Source organism: Scomber japonicus, chromosome 5 (assembly GCF_027409825.1).
Source record: "Scomber japonicus isolate fScoJap1 chromosome 5, fScoJap1.pri, whole genome shotgun sequence".
NCBI lineage: Eukaryota > Metazoa > Chordata > Actinopteri > Scombriformes > Scombridae > Scomber > Scomber japonicus.
Window position 1 is genome coordinate 26,779,680 of NC_070582.1, and position 24,738 is coordinate 26,804,417.

Consider the following 24,738-nt stretch of genomic DNA (forward strand, 5'->3'; position numbering starts at 1 on the left):
TACATGCAGTGTGTTATTCATGTGCATATATATATATATAAAATTAACAATCATAATTTTCATCATTTGGGTAATTTTAAAAGTCTGTCCCCCTCTAACAAAACTGAATCCCTCCTCCTACTTGTACCACACTTGGTTGAGCCCTCTGCTCTACCTCCTCCAGATATCAACATGGATTCTTACACTTTTGGTCTCACATATGCAACTCAGATAGAAACACAATATAAGTTTCTTAATAAACTTTACAAATGAACTAATGTGTTGCAGTCATGCTATCAGAGGTCAGGCCACATCATGTGTGACAGTAGCTGCATGGTCTGCATGTTTACAGGCAGGTAATCCTCAGAGTGTGCATGCACAGCAGTCAGTGTGGTTGATGAATTAGTGAAGTGCACACTGGTAACTGATCAAACTCTGTGCATCCAAGAGAAATGATGTCATATTAAACACTTTTCTTGTACATTAGAGATGGGAATGATCTTTAAAGTTTTTCTTTTGTACCAAGCAGCAAAAAAGTAGCATGATGTGTATTAGTTAATTAACCTTGATTTACCCTATTACACATTGCAATGTCAATGCTAAAACCATATATCATGCAGCTTTAGTCCATATGAACCAAACAATGAGCTAAATATGAATAAAACTCCACAGAGCTGAGAGAAGCTGCAGCTGAGTTTGGTAACAAACAGCTGCTTTCACATCATTAGAAATACTGAACAGGAAAGAAAGTCATTTAGTGAAAGATTTAGTGGAGTTACCTTTTCAGCTGTTCTGTTGGATTCTGTAAGAGTACATAAAAGTAACTGGACCCTGAGATATTAAGTTAAATTCAAAGTATTGATCAGTGATTACTTACACCATTAAAACACGAGATTTAACTTCCTTGAAAATATGTTTTATATTTTAAAAACTGTATTACACAATATGACTTAATTATGATTTTTTTTTTTTAGCTTTTTGCACAGGTTTATATAATATGTGTATGATGATAGAGAGGAGTGTACATGTAATGTTAGTAGTTGTATATAGTACCAATAGGACATTCTGAACTAGTCTATATTACACTAACCTAACTAACCCTAACCCTAAACCCTACCCTACCCCCCCCCTCCAGCCACAGCTGATTATAATCCTGTTGTGGGCACATTTGTATAGGTAATCTTAGCATGTGAGAGCTGCATTTAATGTTCTAGATGCTTCTGTAAAACCTGCTTCTTAAAACCTATTTTCCAAAACATCACTTTGTCGTTGCTATCAGTAAATTTGTGATACTTGTATGAGATGTTGTTTCATAAGAAGTAGTATTTCATCATATTCACACCTGAAAGTATCTCACACTATCTACACAATGACTGTGTGATCTACCAGTAAGAGGAAGTTTGTCACTGACATCCATCAACTACAACATTTAGTTTGTCGTTTCAAGTTTTCTTTCTCCCCTCATCGAGAGGTCAGTCCTTCTTTTTCCCTCCGCCACTCTAAAACCACAGTGCCGCCTTTTAAAGCGAGGGTGGAGGTAACCCTGGAATGCGGCATTCATTATTCATCGACAGATAGCAGCTTCCACGGCGCGGGCCCCTCAGAAATGGAGGGGCCACACCGGGCAAAAAGCTGAGTGGGTAAGGGAGACATCTATCGCCGCTTTTATTTCACTTTCTGCTCATCTTAAATTTCCATTATTCACCACAAAAAGCCAAGCCAAGCCTTTCCACAATGACTGTTTGACACTGACGGGGGGGGGGGGGGGGGGGCTCCTCCTTAGCACACGCTCACACACACAGACACAGACACACACACACACACACACAGACACAGACACACACACACACACACCTCAGAGGACCATGTGGAGGACTATTATTAATCATGCTCCTATCAGTTCCTCACATCTTCGGTGCTATTTGCTGTTTAATCACTAAAATAATACGAAGGGGAGGGCGGCGGTGCAGGGGTGGGGGTGTCGGGTTGCCATGGTGACCAAATGGAAAAGGTCAGGCGTAGTTTATCTTATCAGTGATAGGGAATGGTTACTAATTACAGATAGGTACTACCAGCGCTCGGTCCACCGGGCCCTGCCTTAAAACACTATCAGCAATCCACACCGGCCTGATATTAAAATTATCTCTTAAGTCATCCCCACACACACACACACACACACACATACACACTTCGGCTAAGCTAGGCACTACTCTAAAGCCTCAAAAGACCAGACAGGGCCAGGCCAAGACTTTGATGTTATCATGGGTGTCAACCAGTGAGCAGATACCGAGTCTACTATGAGTTAATCTAGTGGACAGACTGGATGGTGCAGGTTCAAACCCTGTGGTGGCTGAAGTGCCTTTAGCCAACACACCCTGTGTCTCCCCAAAAGTCACAGATATGTCATTACGCAGCTGACCTTTGACCTTTGGGTGTCATTTTAAGCCGCTGGAGGCCTGGTGGTGCATTCAAAGACGCTCAGACATTAAGATTTGAGATAAAAGCTGTGATAAAAAAAAGCCTAAAAGAACATAGATGTAGAAAAAAACAGGATGTGTATGTTCAGGAGGGGAAATAATATGTTTCTGTGTGTGTGTGTGTGTGTGTGTGTGTGTGTGTGTGTGTCTGTGTGTGTGTGTGTGTGTTACACGTCCTCAAATGCACCCACAGAAACGCGGCTGGCATCTGCTTTACCGTGCAGCCTTACCATACGGGACAAAACAAAGGATTTGGAGACGTCATGTTGACTCTTTTCACAGTTTTTTGGTTTAATAAAGCAAATGAATGAAAAGGGGGGGGGAAAAAGAATGGATAATGGAAATAATGGTAATAGTTGCAGCTTTAGTGATGATCAAGTTGTCAGGTAACATAAAGAAATCCTCCTGTAAAGTGAAATGTAATCCGCCTCTTAAATCCACCTGCTGCTGTAAGTAGTAATAAACAGCTGCTCTCAGTAACCAAGCAGGCTGTCATTATAATTTTAGCAAATAAACCTCTCCCATAAATAATTGCTCCGGTCCAAAGATTGTTTACATGGCAGGTGGTAAAGGCAGCAGTGGAGCGGCCACATATTACAGCAGGACTGAATGCACAGTAAAAGCAGACTATCAGCAACAGTTTTCTTTCTTTTTTTTTTAGCTTGATGAGTGATAAATGAATAATCAAATATTAAATGTGTCTGTTGACTGAGTGATACATTAATCGTACACATGACTCAGCACTTTCTGAGACAAGCAAGTGCACACAGGGCTGAATTTTGCATTAAAACTGAAAATCCTTACGAATCATTCAAACTCAGCTCTGCTCCATAAGCCAGGCTTTACTAAAACTAACTCAGTCTTACAGTCTTAACCAAGCAAGAGTGAACTGAAGTGAGCTCCTCCCTGCATGTGTATATTAAAGCTTAATTAAAGATGAAATAACTGCTCTAACAATAAACTGACAGTCATTCAAACAGCTGATTAATCTGAAAGCAGCTTCTCTCTTTTTCTCACATCGTTTCCGCACGTTTCTTTTCTTCACGTTTGACCGTTTGTCACGAGTTGAATGATGAATAGATTACTAAAAAAAGAAAGCGAAAGAAGCTCCATTACATATACATCCAAGCTTGAAAACTCTCAAAAAAAAAAAAACTCAATTCAACTTTTCAAAATGAATCTCAAAGTGTGAAGAATGTGCACTCCCTCTCTCTCTCCTGTTGATTATATGATTATGATATGATTTGAATATGGAAGTCATCTTTGATAGATTCTTCAAACATGGAAGTGACAGTTGCAGCTCAAGTGTGTGTGTGTGTGTGTGTCTGTGTGTGTGTGTGTGTGTCTCTATTTGCATGTGTATTTTTTTATGTGCGCAAGTGAGAAAGACAGTGTTTCTCTATGTGCCTGCTTGTGTAGTGTGTTATATATATGTGTGTGTGTGTGTGTGTGTGTGTGTGTGTGTGTGATCTTGTCTCTGCACCCTTCCATTTATCATCTTTGACATTTGGCTGTACTCCCCCTCTATCTGACCATCATCTGAGGAAAGCACATTTTTCCCATCACAAATCCCGTTGTGACTTTTTGCGTTGGAGGTGGGGGGCTGGTGGGGGGGTAAGGGGGGGGGTCGTTGATACTTCCTTTGGCGAGGCGGAGAGATACATAGATGTGAGCGAGCGCATCTTTTCTTGGCGCTGCTCCCTCTGTGCGCGTGCGTGCGTTCATGGGTGTGTGTGTGTGTGTGTGTGTGTCCTCTCTCCTCCGTGCACATACGTCTCAGCTTTTTGCATACTCTTGTGTGCACGTGTTCAATCAGTAGTAATTACGGATTTGGCTTTTGCGCGCACACACACACATACTTGCGCACACACACACACACACTCTTAACATGGATGTTATCAGGGCAGCAAGGGCTCCAGTGATGCCCTGCCTCTTGAAAATACCCCCTTTCTTTGCCGCTGCCAGCCATGCAGCGGGTTATATTTAACCAGCTATCTCCTTTACATCCCCTCTCCATGCTCCACGGGGCTATCGCACCAACACTGCTGCCACCATCTCACTTTATTTTTATTTTTATTTTAAGCCTTGTGACAGGAGGTGGAGATAACAGATGCAAAGCCAAGTTGTGAGTGGCACCCCCCTCCTCCTCCTCTCTCTCCCGCTCCATCTCAACCACCATCACCACCACCCATCTTCTCCCTTTCTGCTCTCTCTCTCTCTCTCTCTCCAACAACAAAAAAAATAATAAAATAAAAGACTGCCCTTACTCCATCTTTCCATCTCTCTCCCTTGTTTTTCCTTTTTTCTTTGCTTGTCTGTTTCTTTATCTGTATCACTTCTCTGCACTTTTATCCCCCCCACCACCCTCCTCCCTTTCACCCTCTCTCGCTCTCTCTCTCTCTCTCGCTCTCTCTCTCTCTCGCTCTCTCTCTCTCTCGTGGTATTTCTCTTTACTCCTCAGCGAGGGTTTTCCTGGTAGAAGCTCCCTCTTCTTGGCAGCGGGAGAGGCAGATGTACAGTATAGGCAGTCACAGATCACACAGATGTACAAGGCTGCGATTCTGTCATGTGGAACGACTGCATATTGAATTTTTTTTTTTCTTTTGCGGCTTGATCCGTGCTTACTTATACAGAAAAACCTCACGGAACACTTGAGTTGAAGTGCAACGCTAACATTCAAACCAGTCATAAACTCTCCCCAATGTTCTCACACTCTATCAGCTCTTAAAGGACTAGTTCAACATTTTTGGATATTTGCCCAAAAGGGTCGACTAGTTGGTGGGTATAACCAACGATTAATCGAATATTCGCTGCATGTCGACTTTCACAGGGGCTAAATAGATAATGTGTCAAAAAATAACTTTCAATATTCTTTACAGAAACACATTCATTAAAATCTTACAGGCTTACAGACCCCTAAAAATATAACAGTGTGGATTTTCGGAGCGTACTAGTTTGGTGATTAGCGTCAGGTCCGTCTCCCTCAGTTACCGTCTCAGCAGACAGCAGCTTTTACACATGAGTCAGCATTGTCCGTGTGAAACCACAATAGCCTCAACTCTGCTCCACATGTTTCACAACTGACAAGATTATCCTTTACTTACTGTAAGTTTTTCCATCCTGGGCTTTTGTACGACTTTGTCTGCATCATGTACCTTCCAGTTAGCTAGCTAGCAGGCTAACTTACTACTGAGTCAAAGTAGCCAAGGGAAGCAGTAAAAATTCACTCTGTCAGGTTCCACTTCTACACAAGGTGGAGGTGGTTTACAAAAAAACGTACCTCCTAGTGGCAGAAAGTGAAAATTGCTCTGCAGTAGTTGTTAATGAACCCTTCATACTAAACTACACATCCCAACACTTCATTAAGGTTTCTCAATGAAAAAAAACCCCACCACAGCATAATGGTCTGCTTTAGACCCTCCAGATGACTATTAGATTATTTGGTTTTAATGACACATCCCTAGTTGAGTTAAGTGAAAGTTATTAAAAAATGTTCTCATCTGTGCTATGTGGGTCATGTGTTACGAGTAATTACACAGTGACCAGTGTGATGGAGGAAAAAGATGAGAGTGGGGAAGAGAGAAAAAATGGAAAACTATCCCCTGAAAAACGGTGTGAGGCAGGGTTGGTACAGTACAGTCTACATTCTAAAGACCCCAAACTAAAATCTGTGCTTATCCACCATATCTGGCAGGTCCTATCTGAAGACACTACACAGACCCACAGATTGTTTCTTTTCTTTTTTTTTTAAATGTTTCTGTTAGTGTATGGATTGAACAAACAAGATACAACATATTAATGAGTCTGCTTCAGAGGTGTGGGCAGGTGTATATTTTCACTTTGGACAGAGCGAGGCTAACCGTTTCCTCCTGCTTCCTGTCATGAGATCGATATCAATCCTCTCATCAGACTCAGAGAAAGACAGCACATGAGTGCGTTTCCCAAAATGCTCAACTATCTCTCTACTAAAGGAAACAATCTGTGCGGGTGTGTTTGTGTGTGTATGTATGTCCTTCATGTATCTCTTCAACTGTTCATCCCATACACTCCACACTTGGTGGGTGTATTACTGTGGAACAAAGGTAGTGCAGTGTCCAGTTTGGTGCTATTTGGACTCATAATATGTTTAATATTACATTTTTTGGAATAAATCAGCAAGTCACTATGTTTGCAGGGACACCAAACTAGTTCCTTTACATCATTCAAACCTTTTAATATTTGCAGATATATTTACTTCTGATGTGTAGTATATTTCTTAAAATTTCAAAAAGAGGTTGACAGTAATGAGCATGATTTTATTGATTACACTTAAGTCCAAGCTTAATGCAGCAATCTAGATTTATCTCTATAAACATAATCAAAGATAAATGATTAAACTGTTTTTACTGTATTCAACTGTAACTTATCAGGTCAACAATCAGACCAGCAGTTATATACAGTAGATACAGTTATATGATATTTCTTCATATGTTTATATTTAACCTTTTCATGCCCAAAACTCTTTATAAAATAGCAGTTTTACTTTGAAGGATGACATAATAGTCTGAAGAGCATGCAGCTGACTATCAGTATCAGTCAGCACTGTAAATACATCAATTCAAACAGATGGATCACACTGGCTGAAGCAGATGCCATTAACCCTAGTTCAGTTTGCTGTCTTCATAATACACACACACACACACACACACACACACACACACACACACACACACACACACACACACACACACACACACATACGCCATCCCCAGGGCAGTTCTTGTTGCACTCTGTCATGTTTTTGTCTCTGTTTGCTGGAGCTGTTTTTCCTCCCTCCCTCAGAGTGTTTAGTCTCTGGGACCAGCAGAAACATATGTGTGTGTGTGTGTATGCATGCTTTTGTTACCTCTTGGGGACTTTTTCTGGTATAAACATTGACCTTGTGTGTGTGTGTGTGTGTGTGTGTGTTCCCCCTGTGTAGCTTTGCAGTTGACATGAGATTTCAGGGTTGACACTCGGATAAAGAGCAAAAAACGAAGGCCACTGTAATTGAGAGGGTGAGGAGGAGGAGGAGGAGGAGGAGAAGGAGGATTATTTAGCCAAACAAGCGTAGAGGAAGATGAGTAACCAAAAACAGGCAGAGGAAGAAGAAATACAGTAAGAGGACAGCTAAACTTGAACTTCTCATCAGTTGTAGTTTCTTGGTTGTTTGTGTTTTTTGTGCGTGTGTATGTGTGTGGAGCGTCTGCAGCATGGCAGCATGGAGGACAGGAGACCTGGTTCATGTCAGAGACGTGGTGCTCAGACAGGGAGGACCACAGAGGAGGGAGTCATTCCGCATACCATTATAATCTCATCTGCCTCCCCCCCTTTATTCAGGGCTGAGATCAAGGAGCAGGGATAGCAATCAGGCTTATTTTATCACACACACACACACACACACACACACATGCATGCAGAGTAAAGTCAAACACTAATCAAACTGCAAGTCGAATACACACAAACACGCACATGTAAGAGAAACGTCTCTCATGTTGCACATCCGGCCGTACATTAAAGCCTGTGACCTACCTTCATTTGACGTCTCCTTCCCTATCTGTCTGTCTGTAATGTGTTAATGTGATGCAGCATTTCACTCACACACACACACACACACACACACACACACGCACTAACACGCAGCCTGTTTATGAACACTGCCTGATTCATGTATTAAATGAGATGCAGAGTGTGTGGCAATGCATCAAGGTTTTTATTTATTTATTTATTTTATTTTATTTTAATCTTTATTTTGTCAGGCAGTCTCTCAAGATTAAGATCTCATATACCTGACAACAAGAAACATTCATAAGACAAGAACACAATCAGCGGAGAGGAACAATAGAAACTACACAATAAACAAGAAATTAATAAAATAGTATAAAAACATGGGGTAAAAAAGCTTTAAAAATCTTTAAAATGTATGTAAGATTTGAGTGTGAGGGCAGTGCAGAGTACCTGAAAGCAGTTCTGTTGACATTAGTGCCTACCACTAATATGACATCACCTCCACACCATGTTGTTGTTCATCATAATAATGAGTCAGAAAACTGTTCATGTCAACTCTCTCCATGTTGGAGATAACAGGAATGACAGCTACAGACTATTCACAATAAAAACTCATTTTAACACTATTACACTTAATTAGTGTAATTTGAAAAGTGCTCAACACACATAAAAGTAGCTAATTTTTAAAAATGGTGTGAGCAGCAGGCTATCTAACGTTAGCTTACATTACGTTAGCATTAAACGAAGGCTTGTTTATAACCATAGAAAAAGAAATAAGAAAGAGAAAGTAACAAAAGTAGAGCTGACCTAATACTTAATTAAAATAGAATTAAACACCTTTAAAGTTTGTGATAATTAATGCACGCTGTAATAACTTTACAATATGAATGAGCTAAACTACTAGCTAGAAACTCTGAGTTCATAATTCCCTCATTTCAAAGCATCCCTAAATATATGAAACCGTCTGTGTTTTGCATAGCAGGTTATTGACAAGTGCACACCTGTCCTGTAGTGTAAGAGTCAGACAAGAGTCAGTGTGTGTAGCACTAATGTTACCTATTTAAATGGTGTGAGCAGCAGGCTATCTCACATTAGCATTTATAAGAAGGCTCGTTTATGACCGTTGTGGCAGTAACTGGTAAAACTGCCCCATTATGTGAAGATTAATGTATCATTTATTTTTAACACCTCACAAATAACAGTATCAGACACACAAAGTTTGTTGTAATACTATATATTATTATTATATTATTTATTTATTCATTTAATTTATTTTTATCACTTTCACCCTTATATAGCTACTGTTGTGTCAATGTTGAATTTCTCCTCAGGGGGATTAATAAAGTTTCCATACCTTACCTCACCTTAATAACTTAAAGAATGAGGAATGATTTTTTACTGAACTGCACTGAACTAATCAAGCACATTGCTGGCTAAAAACTTTGAAATTAAAAATGTAATTTGAAGCATGCCTGAATATATGAAACATTGGTTTTAAGTACGTGTGTGTGTGTGTGTGTGTCATCATGGCTGTCACACACACCTGTCTTGCAGTGTAAATCAGACCGGTGACACAGCACATCTGCAGCTCAGACCTTGTGAATGAATGCCATCAATACATTTCATAGCCAAAACCATGTCGGATACGGCAATGACCTTATTTCAGCAAACAGCTCGTGTTTTTCTGTTGTGTGTAGCAGTGTGTGAAAATTCTCACCATTTTACTCAAGGCCACGTCTCCTTTTATCGAGGAGAGAGAGAGAGAGAGAGAGAGAGAGAGAGAGAGAGAGAGAGGGAGAGAGGGAGACTCTGATATGATTTGAGGATGGGGTGATGATGGGTAGACTTCACATTATTGTATGACCTTGTGTGCGTGTCCGTTTGTGTGTGTAGGTGTTGAAAAACCAGTGAGCTCTTCATGACCTTTCCACGAACCCTCCATGAAACCTTTCTGATTATTTTAACTCTTACATCCTGTAATATAAGATTACATTATTGTGTGTGTGTGTGTGTGTGTGTGTGTGCGAGCCATTGTTCTCTGTGTATGTGTCAGTTCCCACCAGTCATGGTATTTCTAGAGTATCACAAGAATATTTCTACAGTTTCTCGATGAGTTGTGGAATTGTTCAGCAGTGGGAACCCTCTGTGTGTGTGTGTGTGTGTGTGTGTGTGTGTGTGTGTGTGTGTGTGTGTGTGTGTGTGTGTGTGTGTGTGTGTGTGTGTGTGTGTGTGTCAGCCTTGTATCCACTACTCAGCTCAGTGGCCTTGCCTGGCTGTTTTTTGTGGGGAAAAGGGGAGGGGGTGAAGGAGGAGGAGGAGGGTAAGGTTGTAGATATGAAAGGATTCAATAAGTAGTTGAATCAACCCCTCCTCCTCCTCCTCTCTGTGGATCTCAGGACGGTGGGAAAGTTCAAATCTGCTGCTATTTTCTATCTTTTATCAGCCGGGCTTATCGGCTGGCTTTCTCGTCTGCATGCCTGGCTTCAATAGTCCAGGGTCTCGGCTCAGGCTGCACGGTTAACTGCTCTCTATCTACCCTCCCTTCCAACAAACTCACCCCCCCCCTCCCAACCCACCCCTTCGCCCCCCTCTTTTTTTCTCATTTTCATTGAAACACCACCTGTTGTTACCCCCCCCCCTTTCCTCCAAAATGTTTATCATAACCACACACAGCAAAGATAAAGAGTGGTATTGGCAAGCTCATGTTTTTTGAGATTGTTGGTAATATAACCTGTTAGGAGAAGCAGATGGAGTCATGATAGGATAGAGTTAATACAATCAAATATGTTTAATGATGAATTCTGTCTGTATTCCCATGGAAATAAAATGAAGAAATAAAACAGTCAATTTGAGATTTAAGAAGACATTAGATGATTAGTTATTTAACTGTTGGTGGACATGAGAATTAAGAATGAAAAAGAAGATCATGAACATTTGAGAAAAAAAATGGCAATCACTGTTTCCCAAAGTCAATTATAGAATGTACAAGACATAAGTTTCTTTATGTGTTGGAGGTCATGAGAATTTGGAATGTCAGAAAACAGTGAGAAACGGTCAAAAAAGTTGAAGAATTGTGAAAAAATGTGAAAAACAAAAAGAAATGGCAATCACAATTTTAGAAGACATTAGATTCTTTTGTTTGTTTTTTTAAAAAATTATTTTTGGGAATTTTTTGCCTTTATTTGACAGTTGATGGCATATAGATGGGCTAACAAAGCGCTCCAAGACATTAGATTCTTTAAATGTTGGAGGTCATGAGAATTAACAATGTCAGAAAATGGCGAAAAACTGTGAAAATTGTGGAAAATGGCAACACAAATTATGATAAATAGAAAAAAATGGCAATCGCTGTGTCTGAAAGCCCAAGATATTGTCCTTAAATGTCTTTTTTTTTTGTCTTGACCAACAGTCCATAATCCAAAAGTACTCAGTGTACTGTCATACAGGACTAAAAAACTGAAAATATTCACACTGTAGAAGCTGAAACCACAGAATATGGACATTTTCTTCTTAAAAGTGACTGTAGAATGAAGCACTTATCAAAATATTTGGTGAATAATTTGTTTTTAACTGGCTACTTATTGGACTCATTGTTTTAACTGGAGTACTAAGCTTTACAACCACAAAGTTCAGGTTGATTGGATGATATGTATTTGATTGATGAGGCATACAGAGCTTCAAACAGCTGTTTACTAAATCGTTTTCCCTGTAATGATTCATCCAGGAAGTGGACAGATTAAATGTACAGTAGGAATCTGTCAGTATAATAGTGATTTGTTCACACATTAGCACTCTATGAAGAAATGTAGCCCACACACACATTTTAATGACAAAACTGCACTGGCACATTAAGAGCCTGATTACAGAGCAATAACTTACACTATCTTTCTGCAAAAAAACTGAACTTGTCTCAAACTTTTTCCAGAACACAGCACAGCCTCATCCAGCAACTCTCAGTGCACAGGTTCCTGGTAGTTCACTGTGTCATGTGATTCATTCTGCTGATGACCTCACATGTGTTGAAACAGAGGATGAAATGAAACAAGAGGGGTTTTTCTTCAAAGCAGCCTGTTTATTTAGAACGCTAGAAAAGTCTGGACATCACGTTGAACACGCAGGTTGCCTCGGCGACAACAACGACACGACACTGGAGGAAAAAAAAAAGAAAAAAGTATCCCCAGCAAACGAAGGGTTTGATCAGAGCGAATGAACATGAAAGCTACCATTTCTCACTTTTTGAAGAGAGAGACGTACACAACCCGTTATCATCATTACGCACACATGTTCGCTTTTCATTAAGTTTTTCACAGGCTGCTTTCTCGACAGTGTTTAAACTCGCAGGCCGCCGCTGCCGCCGCTCCTCTGTGATGTACGTGGGAGTGAGGCGTCCTTGAGGGAGAAAATGAAAAGAGTCTGTCAGGGCGAGTGCGTCTGAAGTGCTGCCAGAGAAGAAACGGTTGTGAAACAGAATACCAGAGGAAAGACTTGATCCAACTACAGCACCAGGTGTCTCCATACTGCTGCTGCTGCTGCTGCTGATGCTGCTGCTGCTGCTGTAGGAGAAGCTTCAGAGGAGATCATTTAAAAAAAAAAAAAAACATAATACTCTATCTTCATGAACTTATTGGTACAGTATTTCTCTTGTTTCTTCATCCTCCGGAGCCTGGAGAACATTCCTCCATCACATGGCAGCTGTGTACCAAGAGTAGCCAAAAAAGAGCAGAGATCTGTGTGAAAAAAAAAAAAAGACTAGAAGCGGAACAGATGGTGGTTCTCAGAGATGAAGAGAGGTGACTTTGTATTAGTCAGAAGAGTCTGATAGAATCTCATTCAAAAAGTGATGAAATATGCTGAAATGCAGCATCTCCAAAATGTTATCAGCAGCATCTCAGCAACGTTTTGTCATGTTGTTGTTGAAACGTTGTGTTGGCGTTCCTCGATGGTTCCGTGATCAGTTTGGATTAATTGGTGTGTGTGTGTGTGTGTGTGTGTGTGTGTGTGTGTGTGTGACAGGGTGTGTGATGCTTTGGAGTGCTGAGATATCACCCTTCAAAATAAGAGTTATTTAAATATTCTGCCTCTTTTTTTAGATGTAATAGTTTGGTCAGTAAAAAATCTGAGGTAAAGAAATCAGGTTCACAGGGCTCTAAGTGACTTGTGTCTTAATTAATAGCTTATGTACTATAAGAAGTCCGACACCCTTCTTTTTTTTTGTTTTTTTTTGTTGCATTTTTGTTTAAATTTCCTAAATGATAAATCAATGATCAAAATTGTTAATTTTCTAATCTAATATCTGTGTTATGATATTAGATTTTTAGAATAATTATTGTGACAGTTTGCTCAGTAGTCCATTCTCCAGCAGCATTTTAATCAGATTTTTACTCTTCTTTTTGATAGATTTAAATTGCAACTAGTAATAATTTGTTATGGTATCTAAATTCATCCGATCAATTGCTGAATAACTGCAAATAATCTTTTTCAATGTCCATATATTCCTCTTCATATTTGAGAAACTAATTGATAACTTGAAACTCTAATCACAAGTTATAAGAGTTCAAGATGATGTCCAAGAGTTAAAACAAACCCAATTCCAAATAAAATGAACAATAAAAAAGTAGCAAACCTCACATATGCCGAATTTGTCGTAAATAATGACGAGAGTATGTGTGTATTGATCCGCAGCTGAAAATAGTCCCCAAATAAATGCACTATTTCCTCATGTTTGAGTAATACTTGTTAAAAACTACAGTGCCCAACTCTTCAAGGAAATGACTGAGCCTTTGTTGAAAAATGAAACTTCAAAATAAAACTAAAATAAAATGTCATCAGGAGGACTCAGTGATCGGGGCTGAGTACCACAGACAGGAAAGGAAGTCAGAAGGTATGAAGCAGTGGACTAATGCTGTTTTTTTTGTTGATAATAAGAAGAATACTCTCACCTCAGAACCCTGTGACAAAGGTGTGTGTGCGTGTGTGTGTTCAGTGTGTACAGTACTGCAGCTGTAACACGGCAGGACTGCTATCAGGCCTGAAGCAACACGCTGTTCCAACATGGAAAGCAGCAGCAGGGAGATTTATTTCAGCGGGTTCGGGGGGCCGGTGAATAGTCCTCCTGAGAGGCTCTGGACTATCAGATAGGCCCGCTGTGAAGAGGCTGCTGATCCTCTCCTCCAGGGCTAGTTTTTCTCTCCGGGGGGCATGAAGGATACCCCGCCAACTGGACCATCCATCACCGGCCGCCGCTGATGGCGCAAAGGCACTGTGGGTATCCTTGGCGATACAAGGAGGGGGTGGGGGGGGGGGGGGGGGGGGGGGACGCTATCGCCACTATCTCACTATCTCACTATCTCACTTCTTACCTGCCCCTCCTCACACCCAAGAAGCAAATATCTCCTCAGAGGAGAGGAGAGAAGGGAAAATAATTGTCACCCCCACGCAGTGTCAAGCCTCTCTCGTTTTGTTTTTCGATTACGCTCCCATCCCTCCATCCGCCGGCCCCAGCTCCATCACTCTCTATCTCTCTCCCTCTCTGTCTCTGTGTCGCTCTCCTAAGGTTCAGCCCTTGTGTCCCCAGCACCCCACTGTCTCCCCAGCACCTTTATCACAGAGATGGCTCTGCTCATTAAGGAGTTAATTTTCCTCACTGCTATCTCTGATTAGTATAGTCAACCTAAAGCACTGTGAATTCTTTAAATTTTCCTTCCTTGTTATCAAAAAAAAAAAAAAAAAAAGGAGAGGGAGAAAAAAAGATGGGAATAGGAGGGGGGGGGTATTTAATCGTTTAAGTAGTCTTCCTGGGGAACTAGATTTCTTTTTTTTTTCTCTTCCCAGCAATGTAAAGAAATCTCTCTGAAAGCCGGCCCAGCTCAGTAATTCAGTTTTTAAAGCATGAGGATGGAGGGAAAGGGGGGAAGGAGGAGGAGGAGGAGGAGGGGGAGGTGGAGGAGTGAGGGTGGGAGGAGGGCAGCGGCGGCAGGAGAGGGAGGGATGGAGGGAGGGAGGAGAGAAGGAGGGAGAGAGAGAGAGAGAAAAAAAAAGAACGACTTGATGAAATTCCGCTATCAGCTCCGAACCAATATGCAAAATATCTCGCTGGAAATCAAATAGCTATTATGTTTTCATTTCCACGTCGGCGTATTTGCTTAATGAAGAGGAGACAGATCAGACCGGCAGAGAGAGTCTGCAGGAGCCGATAACCGCCAACGGCTCCCAGCTATCCACACAGAGTGACGCTCCCAGTCACTACGCTTTTTCACCAGAAAAAAAAAAAGGGGTGGGGGTGGGGGAAGGAGGAGGGAGGGAGGGAGAAAGAAAGAGGAAAAAGACAGAGAGAGAGAGAGAGAGAGAGAGAGGGAGGGAAGGTGATGGAGTGTAAGGGATGGAGAGAGAGAGCAGGAGTGATTTTTGAAAGGGGACGAAGAGGAAGAAAGGTGGCAACGGCAGGGCGCGGGGAGGGGGAGGAGGAGGGGGTAGAGGGAGGGGGGGATAAGAGGAGATGAGGAACGGAGAGATAATGATGGAAAGAGAGGAGGAGGAGGAAGCAAGAATATAAAAGAGAGACGGCAGGTTGGGAAAAAAGGGGAGAGAGATGAGGGATGAGAGAAGAGACGGAGACTGAGAGAGATTTTTTTTTTTTTTTTTTTTTTATACGTAGAGGCCTGAAAGTCAAAAATGCCTCGAATTCTCCTGAACTCCAGACCCTGTACACACCGTCAGGTTAAAAATGTAATATTGTGACGACCAATCATAAAAAAAAAAGTCTATTTCTATTGCGTTCATTTCATTTTCAGACCTTTTTGATGTTTTGGTGTCGTGCTGCGTTTAAGTGCATCAGCTCAAACATTTTATCTAACCAGCATAATCACTCATTATCATTATCCTTACACTATGATTTTTTTTTTTTTTTGCTTGAAATCTTCTTCTCCGCCCTCTTAGTTCTGCATATTTATCCATCTGTTTTTCACTCAGCCTGTTTCTCCACACATCTGCCGGCCACTGCTTTTTCATTTTCTCGCAGGTGTGGCGGCGAACCTGCTGCGGCGTAGAATGAAAATGAGCCATTGCCACATTAAAAAAAACTCTTGCATGCAACATTCAGAGCCTCCTTTATCAGCTGATGGGCCTATGTTAACGTTAAATCCAGCTGATTTTAACTGATGCTGCCATACAGTCACATTATAATACAGTTATAGTAGTAAAATTCATACTTTTCATATACTGTAGTACTCAATGGTCCACTCCTCTACTCTATCAACAAAGCAGACTCAATGCTTCCTTCTGACCAGCAGTTTAAAACCGATCATTTGATCATGACACATAATCTAATTAGAACTGCCATGATTAATAATAACAATTATTTTCTTAGTTGTTTAAATCAATTTTCTAGCAAAAGTGTATCATTTATATGCTTCCAGCTTCTCTAAAGGGAGCATTAGCTGCTTTTCCTTGTGATTTTAGACACAAAAAGACATTTGATGAGGGCTCTAGGAAACTGTGATGGACATTGTTCATTATTTTCTGACATGTTAATTGAGAGAATAAATGCGGATTAATGAAAATAATGTACACTTGCAGGACTAAATCAAGTGATAATCAATCAAGCTTTATCACACATGACGTTGACCGCTCTGATTGGCCCATATGCAGTTTTTAATTAAAGGGCATAAATACTTGTGTACTGTAGCAGGTTAAAAGTACAATGTTTCTCACCATTCCTTCCTAATGAAACATAAGCAAAGCTGGTTTTTCTTCTCTGCCTTTGCTGCCACGTCGCTGAATATCTTGGCAGGTTACAGTAACCTGTTGATGTTTGGAATGAAATCATTGGCAGGGATGCGCGTCACATGGTGTGCATGTGCATCCTCATCCAGACACACTAAATTGCTCCATAGTACTAATATAGGACAACCACTCCACTCTACAGGGAAGCTTTTGACAATGATGAGACTGTTCTTGGGTTTGAAACCACAAACTATAACTTGACATCCAAAAAGATATACTTAATTATTATATGAAACTTTCAAAAGCCATAAACTGAAAGGGTCCAAGAAGGGTTGAATCAAAGGCAACTGGACTTCTGTGTTGTAGACACTTGGAGACCTCTCATCCAATGGTCTTCTTCAGTTCTAACTGGCTGGCAGGGAATCTCAGGTATTTAACCACTGTGGGGTCGTTATTAAGTTCATTATCAGTAATGATGACTGTTATAACGCCAGTCGTTAGAATTGTTGGAGTCGCTAACCCTTACCCTAACCCTGTAGCCAAGTGTAAATGAGATATGATGATATGATTGGTTACATTTCCTGGGAAGGGATGGTGTTGTAGACATCCTCCTCTGTTGAAGGATGGATTATCTTCTTTGATGTAGATTGCCTCCTACACTTCTCTTGCAAACCATCTGTCCTCTCAATCCAAAATATGTACGTATGACCTTAATATGTACTCCCTAAAGAGGACCCAGTTGCCCTCCCTGGATAACCATGACTTGGATGACTGAGAATGTTCAGACATCAGAACAACATAGTTTTCAAGCTCAAAAATAGTCTGGATGTAGTTCCTGAAAAGCTCACATTCATGGAGATGCAAAGTTGTCCAGTATTTTGTGGTCAGTATTGGACAAAATGTATAGTCAATACATTCTTATTGGCCAATCAGTGTCAAACAGGCTTTAAAAAATGTGATGTCTGATTAGCTGAGCAGCCCCTCTGTTAAAAAAGCTTTTTTTCTTAAAGAGAGAGAAAAATGGTGCTGCAGTCTTTCCACCTCCAGGTGCAACAGTAGATGCACTCAGGAAGTGAAAATAGTAGCACCATCAAAGCCAGAATTTATATTGACACCTGTGTTGCTCACTATCAGCATCAGTAATAGTAGTATTGCTATAGTTACTTTTAGCTCTGGGGATCAGTCAGTCAACTTTCTTTTTAAAGATGTAGGTCATTTTTTTGTCAAAGGAGATATTCACACACCCACATACAGCTGTCTGACATACAGATGTGTTTGGAAATGTCACTTCACTCTTGAGAAAAGAAGATCCTGCACTCTGCTCTCTCTCAGCATCACAATGTATTGGTCATACTAATGTTTTGGTCCCTGTAGACCTTTTGTCAAGAATATTTTTAACAATTCTTACAATGATCTTACAGTTTTTGGGCCAATTAACAAATCATGATGCCATCAGTCACATTTCCCAAAACAAAAAAAACACTATCCTCCTGTTTTCACTCAGTCAGAAAGCATTCAATATTGTTACCTTAAGATATCACAACTAGAAGCCAATTAACACACAAGTTTCCACTAAGAGTCAAAATTGTTCATACACCAATCAGAACCTCAGGATATAATGAAAGAGATGGTTTTGTGGAAACCATTAGTGCCGTTAATCATTACAGTAATGTACAGTTTTTTGTGTTTTGAATGGATCTCCTTAGTGTGTGATGATGGTTATTTTGTTGTGTGTATGTGTTTGATGGCTTTTCTCAAGGCAAAGTTTGGTTTAGATGTAAGATTACATAGTTTTGAGAAACGAAAGGCATATTGACAGATGAATCAATAATAAAGACATATAGAAATGATCAACTGAGTAAGTAGTGACTAAGTATAATCTGGTCATTGCAGCCTTGGTGACATACTCAAAACAATGTGACAGTTCAGACAGTTGAACTATTAGTTCCTATATCATTTAAATGTTGTGTTTTTCAATCAGCTTGCAGGTTTCAATCAAATAAATACAATAAATCAGTTTCAGAACATGTGTGCAGAATTGCAGAGCATCATCAGCAAAGATGTTGATCAACCTGCAGACCGTAACCATGGATGTAATATACTGTAAAAGTTTGACTAAAAATTTGGACTAAAAATCATTCAGTTCTATAAGAATTACTAGGCTGGCACACACACCAAAAAAAGTTTCTAGCTTCTGGGTTTGCTTAATATACTCAGTAGTGTTTCCCCCGCTGGCCCTGCCCACGAGTTCCCTCTCCGCCCATAGACTTTACAGTGTGATGATGCCTCTATATTTTTAAATAGCTTTTCTTGACTCAAGTAAGGTTCTACAAATAAAAATGTATCATATTTATCAATTTATAATAGAAAGAGTAATAATTGACCTTGTTTGCAGTTTGATGTGTCTTTTGGTGTGTTTACAGTGGTGGTCTATGGGGAAAATGATTTTTGGGTTGCAGGGGGATTTTTATGCTGCAATACCGCAAATGGCCACTGGAGAAAAATGGGCTAATAGCTGAGTGCTAGTGACCTATCCATACCCCCACCTGCCCCCTCTTCCCACAGCACTCTGGGTATTTTATCATCACATTGGGATGGTCAGTAAGTCCCAGGGAATTCAGATCAGTAAAGGAAAAAAAAGAAAAATCCATTGCTTTGCTCAAGTTTGTCATCCCCCGAGTAATCAATGGGAAGTCGTTAGTGGCTCCAGATCCTAAAGGCTGAGGAGGGAAAAAGCTGATTTTTATTGAAGCTGAATATAACGGATCGATATATCACGGGGAGGTTTGTGGAGGGGTGGGAGGGAGTGAGGGGGGGGGGGGGGGGGCGGGGCTGTCGTACGAGGGTTGGAGGTAGAGAACGGTAGCCGCGGTAGCTGTGATAAGAGCCCATGCAGCGTTCGAGGGAAGTGTTTAAAGTGCAAAGTTGATTAAAAAGTCTTTCCTCAGTGGTGGGTAATTCTCCTCACTCTGATCAATAAGTGGCTCCTCTCCAGTGCGTGACTCTGTGTCAGGTGCCTCACACATCCTCCTCTCCTTCCCATCCTCTCCTCCTTTTCTTTCTCTAAAATTCTCTTTCTTCTCAAGTCTGTGATTTTCTGATACACGCGCTTCTCTCTCTCTCTCTCTCTCTCTCTCTCTCTCTCTCTCTCTGTGCTTCTCTTGCTTTCAGGTCTAATGTATTTGTGTGTGTGTGTGTGTGTGTGTGTGTGTGTGTGTGTGTGTGTGTGGTGGGTTATTAGCGTGAGAGCGGCGAGGCTTGCGTCTGTTTAATCAGGCTTGTTGAGCATGCAGGTTTGATGTGTGTTGTCTCTGTGTTTAATCAGCGGGCTGCTCGCTGCAGGTTTGATGTGGACGGAGAGTTAATAAAGCAGTATCTTTGGCGCCTTCATCAGCTGCAGCACTTTGTTCTGCCTCTCCTCGCGCCTCCGAGACAGACAGCTGCAGTGTCTGTGCTGCAGCTCAAGTGCTCCTCTTCTACAACATCTGTGTCGGCCTCATCAAGAAAACAGGGACTCTCTAACTTTATTTCAACACCAGACCTCTATCATTTTTTTCCTCAATTTAAATTCTGTTAGCTTAATAATGTGTTCTGCTGCTGTAAAATGTGAGCAGAGGAATTTGAGTGTGCACTCGTGAACAGTCGGCCCTTAAATCAGACATCTTACATCCAGGTCTCGGTCTTGAGTTTGATCTCAGCTAGGTGTGGGTGTTGAATGGAATGTACGAAAAAAGTGAATTTGCTAAAGCTCAAGATCAGTCTCCTTGTTTTGTGCAATCAGTTTTAGAATAAAAAGATTCAGTTTGTTATCATTTAAGAAAAGCAGAATATACTCACAAAACCTGAGAATATTGAATATTTTAGTATAGGAATCATCTAAACAATTTATCATTAATCATCCAAATACTGTTGGTTATTTTTCTCCTGATACAATGGTCTATCATCTCTTTTCATTTCTAACTGACTGACATGAAATCAATCAATTTGTTGTCATTATCAATGTATTATTGCATCAAAATGTGCAAAATAAATAGCAGGTTACTACTGTTCAAATGTGCAGCTGATCATCATCAGGTGTTGTAAGCTTGTTATTTGATCAGATTGGCTCATTTACACCAAGAAGACAGAACACTGAGCACATGTTTGTCATGTTGCTGAAAACTGATCAAAAATCAGGGTTTTATTGATATTTAAACATTTTAAATGACACTTAGTTTTTACACTGGATGTATTTGGGGATTTTTAGCTGCTGAGACTATTAAATAATCAGACTAAGGATTCCACTGCCTTCTTTAGCTTTTTTCTTTTTTTTTTCAAATGATTTACTAAATCAATCAATCAGTCAAATGTTATTTATATAACAGCTTTCATACAGATTAATGTAGTTCAAAGTGCTTCTCAGTTGATTGACAAGCTGATAATAAGACAGAACAAGTGTAGAACAGAAAGAAAATGAAGAAAAACAAAGAAAAGAAAATGGAATAAATGAGACCTGAAGTTTTTTGGCTTGAATCTTCAGCGTGATCTCTAACAATGATGAGCTGCGTTCTCTGTGGTTTAAATGATCATTGATTACGCTTTCAGCTTCATTTCATTATTATTGGAAATGGCCTTTCATCACATGTGGAACAGCTTGTGTATTTGACTGTAATCATCATGAGGCAGTGTGGCTGCTAATAGACTACATTCCCTCCAATCCAAACACACAGCAACAATAACCACATGTTCTGTTCTGTGTTCCTCCTCAATTCATCAAGAACACCATTTCATTCTTCAACATTTCCATTGAAAGTTTTATCCGTAAGCTGGAGAGTGTTAAGTTTGAAGTGGGAGCTCGAGGCTCTTTTTTCATTAACAGTTTAGATTCTCTTTTTTTTTTTTTTAGCTCACAACCTCGAAAGTTTAAGCGGTGCTGTTGGATAAGTCTCAACTTAATTGATGTCCCTCGTTTTTTTTTATTATTATTATTTCTCCATCTCTGGAAATGAGCTCAGTCCAATTTTCCTGTTGGATATATCACAGAGCGTAACAATTAATAAGGCTTTAACTTTTAAAACTGGCAAATGAAGTAGAATGCGCAGCGCTTTTTATCACACAACCCCCCCCCCCCACCCACCCAACCCCTCCACTCAGCCTCCCGCTATCCTTTCTGGCAACTATCCGAGACAGGAAAGAGAAAGAGAAAGAGAGAGAGAGAAAAGGGAGGAAAGAGAGAATATTTCTCCTTGGATAAAAGAGTAAGGGAGCTGGAACTTTTCTTTTCCGCACCATTTGATGTCTGAAAGCAGTGATGCAGCGATTGATTCATTAAAAAAAAGGCCGAGCCGTAATGAGGAAAAAGAAATCATAATTCAAACTTAACATTTTAAACAGGAAATATAATTGGAAATTTTATACAGAGAAGTCCCTTTGTACAATTATGATTAAAGGAAAATTAATTGTATGAAAATGTCCTCACAGATACTGAAAATTAGATCTAGCAAAAAAAAAAAAAAAAAAACTCGAGCCAATTCTAAAAATATTGTATACAGGATCGATCTTTTTTTTTTTTTTTGTTCTTATGAAGGTCCAAATCTAGCTGTGTTAATTTTTATCTGAAATTACAGTGAACCATGCAGGCGTGGAAGTTGAAATTAGCCCTAAAGATGTTTCATTTACAAAGACAGAAACACTTTGTCAGCCGGTGATTGTTTCCAAGCATTATCTCTGCCTGCTTTTTAATTGCTTTGGAAGTGAAATTAACAGAATTAGAAAAATTGCCTCTCCCTTTTTTTCCTCTACAAGCTTCTTTATTCATGGGGTATTGTTGTGCGCTTTGTATAGATTATAGACTCCTTTGTTCCAGCATTGTAAATATATACGCCCCCCAGTCACGGCTTTAGCTCCGAAACAATCCCCTCCGTTGCTTCGACACAACCTAATGGAAAATTAATTTACAACCTGTCTGGATTTTTAGGGGGAGTTAAAAAAAAAAAAAAAAAAAAGCGGCTTTCCCTCTATGTATTAATTTCACTTACTCAAAAAAAAAACAAAAAAAACAATGTGCCCACCCTCCTTGACTTTCCAATATATCATCATTATGCGTGTGTGTTGTTTCCCCCCCCCCCTTCTCTCTCTCTCTCTGACAGTCTCACTCCAGCACTCCCTAATCCTCTTAAAAGCAACGGTTACCCCCTCCTTCTAAACCAATGAATCATTCTATCATGGCATCCTCTCGGGGAGCTGAGAACTCGGCGTGTCATCGGACGCGCTCCAACGTAATAGAAAGTGAATCAGCGAGCCTGGAAACACTAATAACTGTAACTCACTCGCCTTCTAGATACACACAAACAAGCGAGAAGAGCTGTTAATGCGGCGTTGAAAGCGATACGTTCATCTTATATAGAGAGGGAGAGTTGTTAATGAAGCAGTCACATTAAATCCATATTAACTCACTCCATTTTTTTTTTTTTTTAAGGATATAATCTTCAAACAGGCTAAAATAGATCAAAAGTACTGTATAATTACTATGGTCAGCAGGGATTATGAAACTGTAATTGATACAGATCAGCCCTGCACTAATCACTCTTTTAGCTACAATTTTAGGTATACTGTAATTTGGCTTTAAGGTCCCCCTTGGCTTCTGCTATTAATCTTCTGGATTAGACCGTACAGCGTGTCCAATTATTGAAACCATTTTTTTAAAGGATACCAGTTAAATATATATATATATATATATATATTCATATATTTAAAGAAAATCAGTGTGTTTAGGGTATTTTTTCCCTCCCCCCTTACATACAATCATAAGTAGCTTGTTGAACAATCTCACTTCTTTTATTTTTTCACCTCTCCTGCACCGCTCTGTTTAGACCCAAGGCTCATGGGAAGCCAATTAAACTCCAATCCTTCTGCTTCCACAGACCTGCAGTGTTATATTACACTCTGAATACACACAGAGATCTCTAGAGTGCTTTACTTTATATCACACTTTTTTTTCTTTACTATTATTCACGTGTATTTTGTTTGGAGGCCACCTGATCTCATTTGAATATGGGTCACTTTTCTTTAAGTGCCTCTATTTTATATTTATAAGCAGTAAATAATCAGTTCAGTAATGCTTTGTAACACATTATAATGTCATTTAGGTATTTGTTAACTGCTAGAACTCATAACTATCGTGGTGTATAAATTAGAGTCTGACTGATATATCTGTCAGCTGATATTATCTGCCAGTATCGACAGATATATCGATAATGGTTAATATATATTGCCTGATATGTGCCGATTTAACAAAAAAAAAAAAGTATTCGTAGCTAATTATAATTATTAAATTCCCAATAAAACTGTTTCAGAGCACTGATGTCATTTCAGAACATAAAGTTTATAGTTAAGCTCTTAAATATCACAGCCTCCATTACATATCTTTGTCACAAGTGTTTGATAACTACTTTTAAAGGATCATTGCAAAAAAATGTGTTGGGCCCTAATATAAACAGATAATGAATGACAATACAGTAAAACACAATTGTAATAGTGTATAATATCTATGTTATTATTGTAATATGTCATCATAGGAGAAGTTATAATTCCTCATAAATATTGTACATTATTAAATACTTAAATCTGCTTATATTGGTGTATTTCTTATAAATGCTAAATAATAGGACTTAAAGAAAAGTGTTACCAACTATATTTTATTTATTTATAATTTATCTTTAAACTGACCTTTAATAAACTATCTTAATAACTGCTGCAAATGTGCCTCCATCCACCCACAAACATTATCCATCCCTCCCAGAAGTATCTCCAGACTCAGCAGTAGATGCAACCAGTGTCAGAATGTCAGTGATTCACCGTCCCTCTCTCTTCCTCCTGCAGGTTCCCTCGGTGATCTCGACGGCGGCGAGGAGAACACGCCGGACAACCTCAGCCTATCAGGCGAGGAGGGAGGAGCCTCGGACCCGGACGATTCGGCGGAAGGCGACAGCTCCAGCCCGCCTCCGTACACACCGCTGTACAATGAAGGTGAGAGGTGGGAGGTGTTCAGTGAAGT

General features: G+C 40.0%; 1 protein-coding gene across 1 annotated transcript in view; it reads left to right on the forward strand.

Moving 5' to 3' along the window:
* Positions 1–24,738, forward strand: part of zfpm1 (zinc finger protein, FOG family member 1) — a 107,625-nt gene that overhangs the window by 23,970 nt on the left and 58,917 nt on the right. Inside the window, exon 2 of the mRNA XM_053319189.1 lies at positions 24,564–24,710. Within this exon, the coding sequence (XP_053175164.1) occupies positions 24,564–24,710 (147 nt within the window). The remainder of the gene's footprint in view (positions 1–24,563; positions 24,711–24,738) is intronic.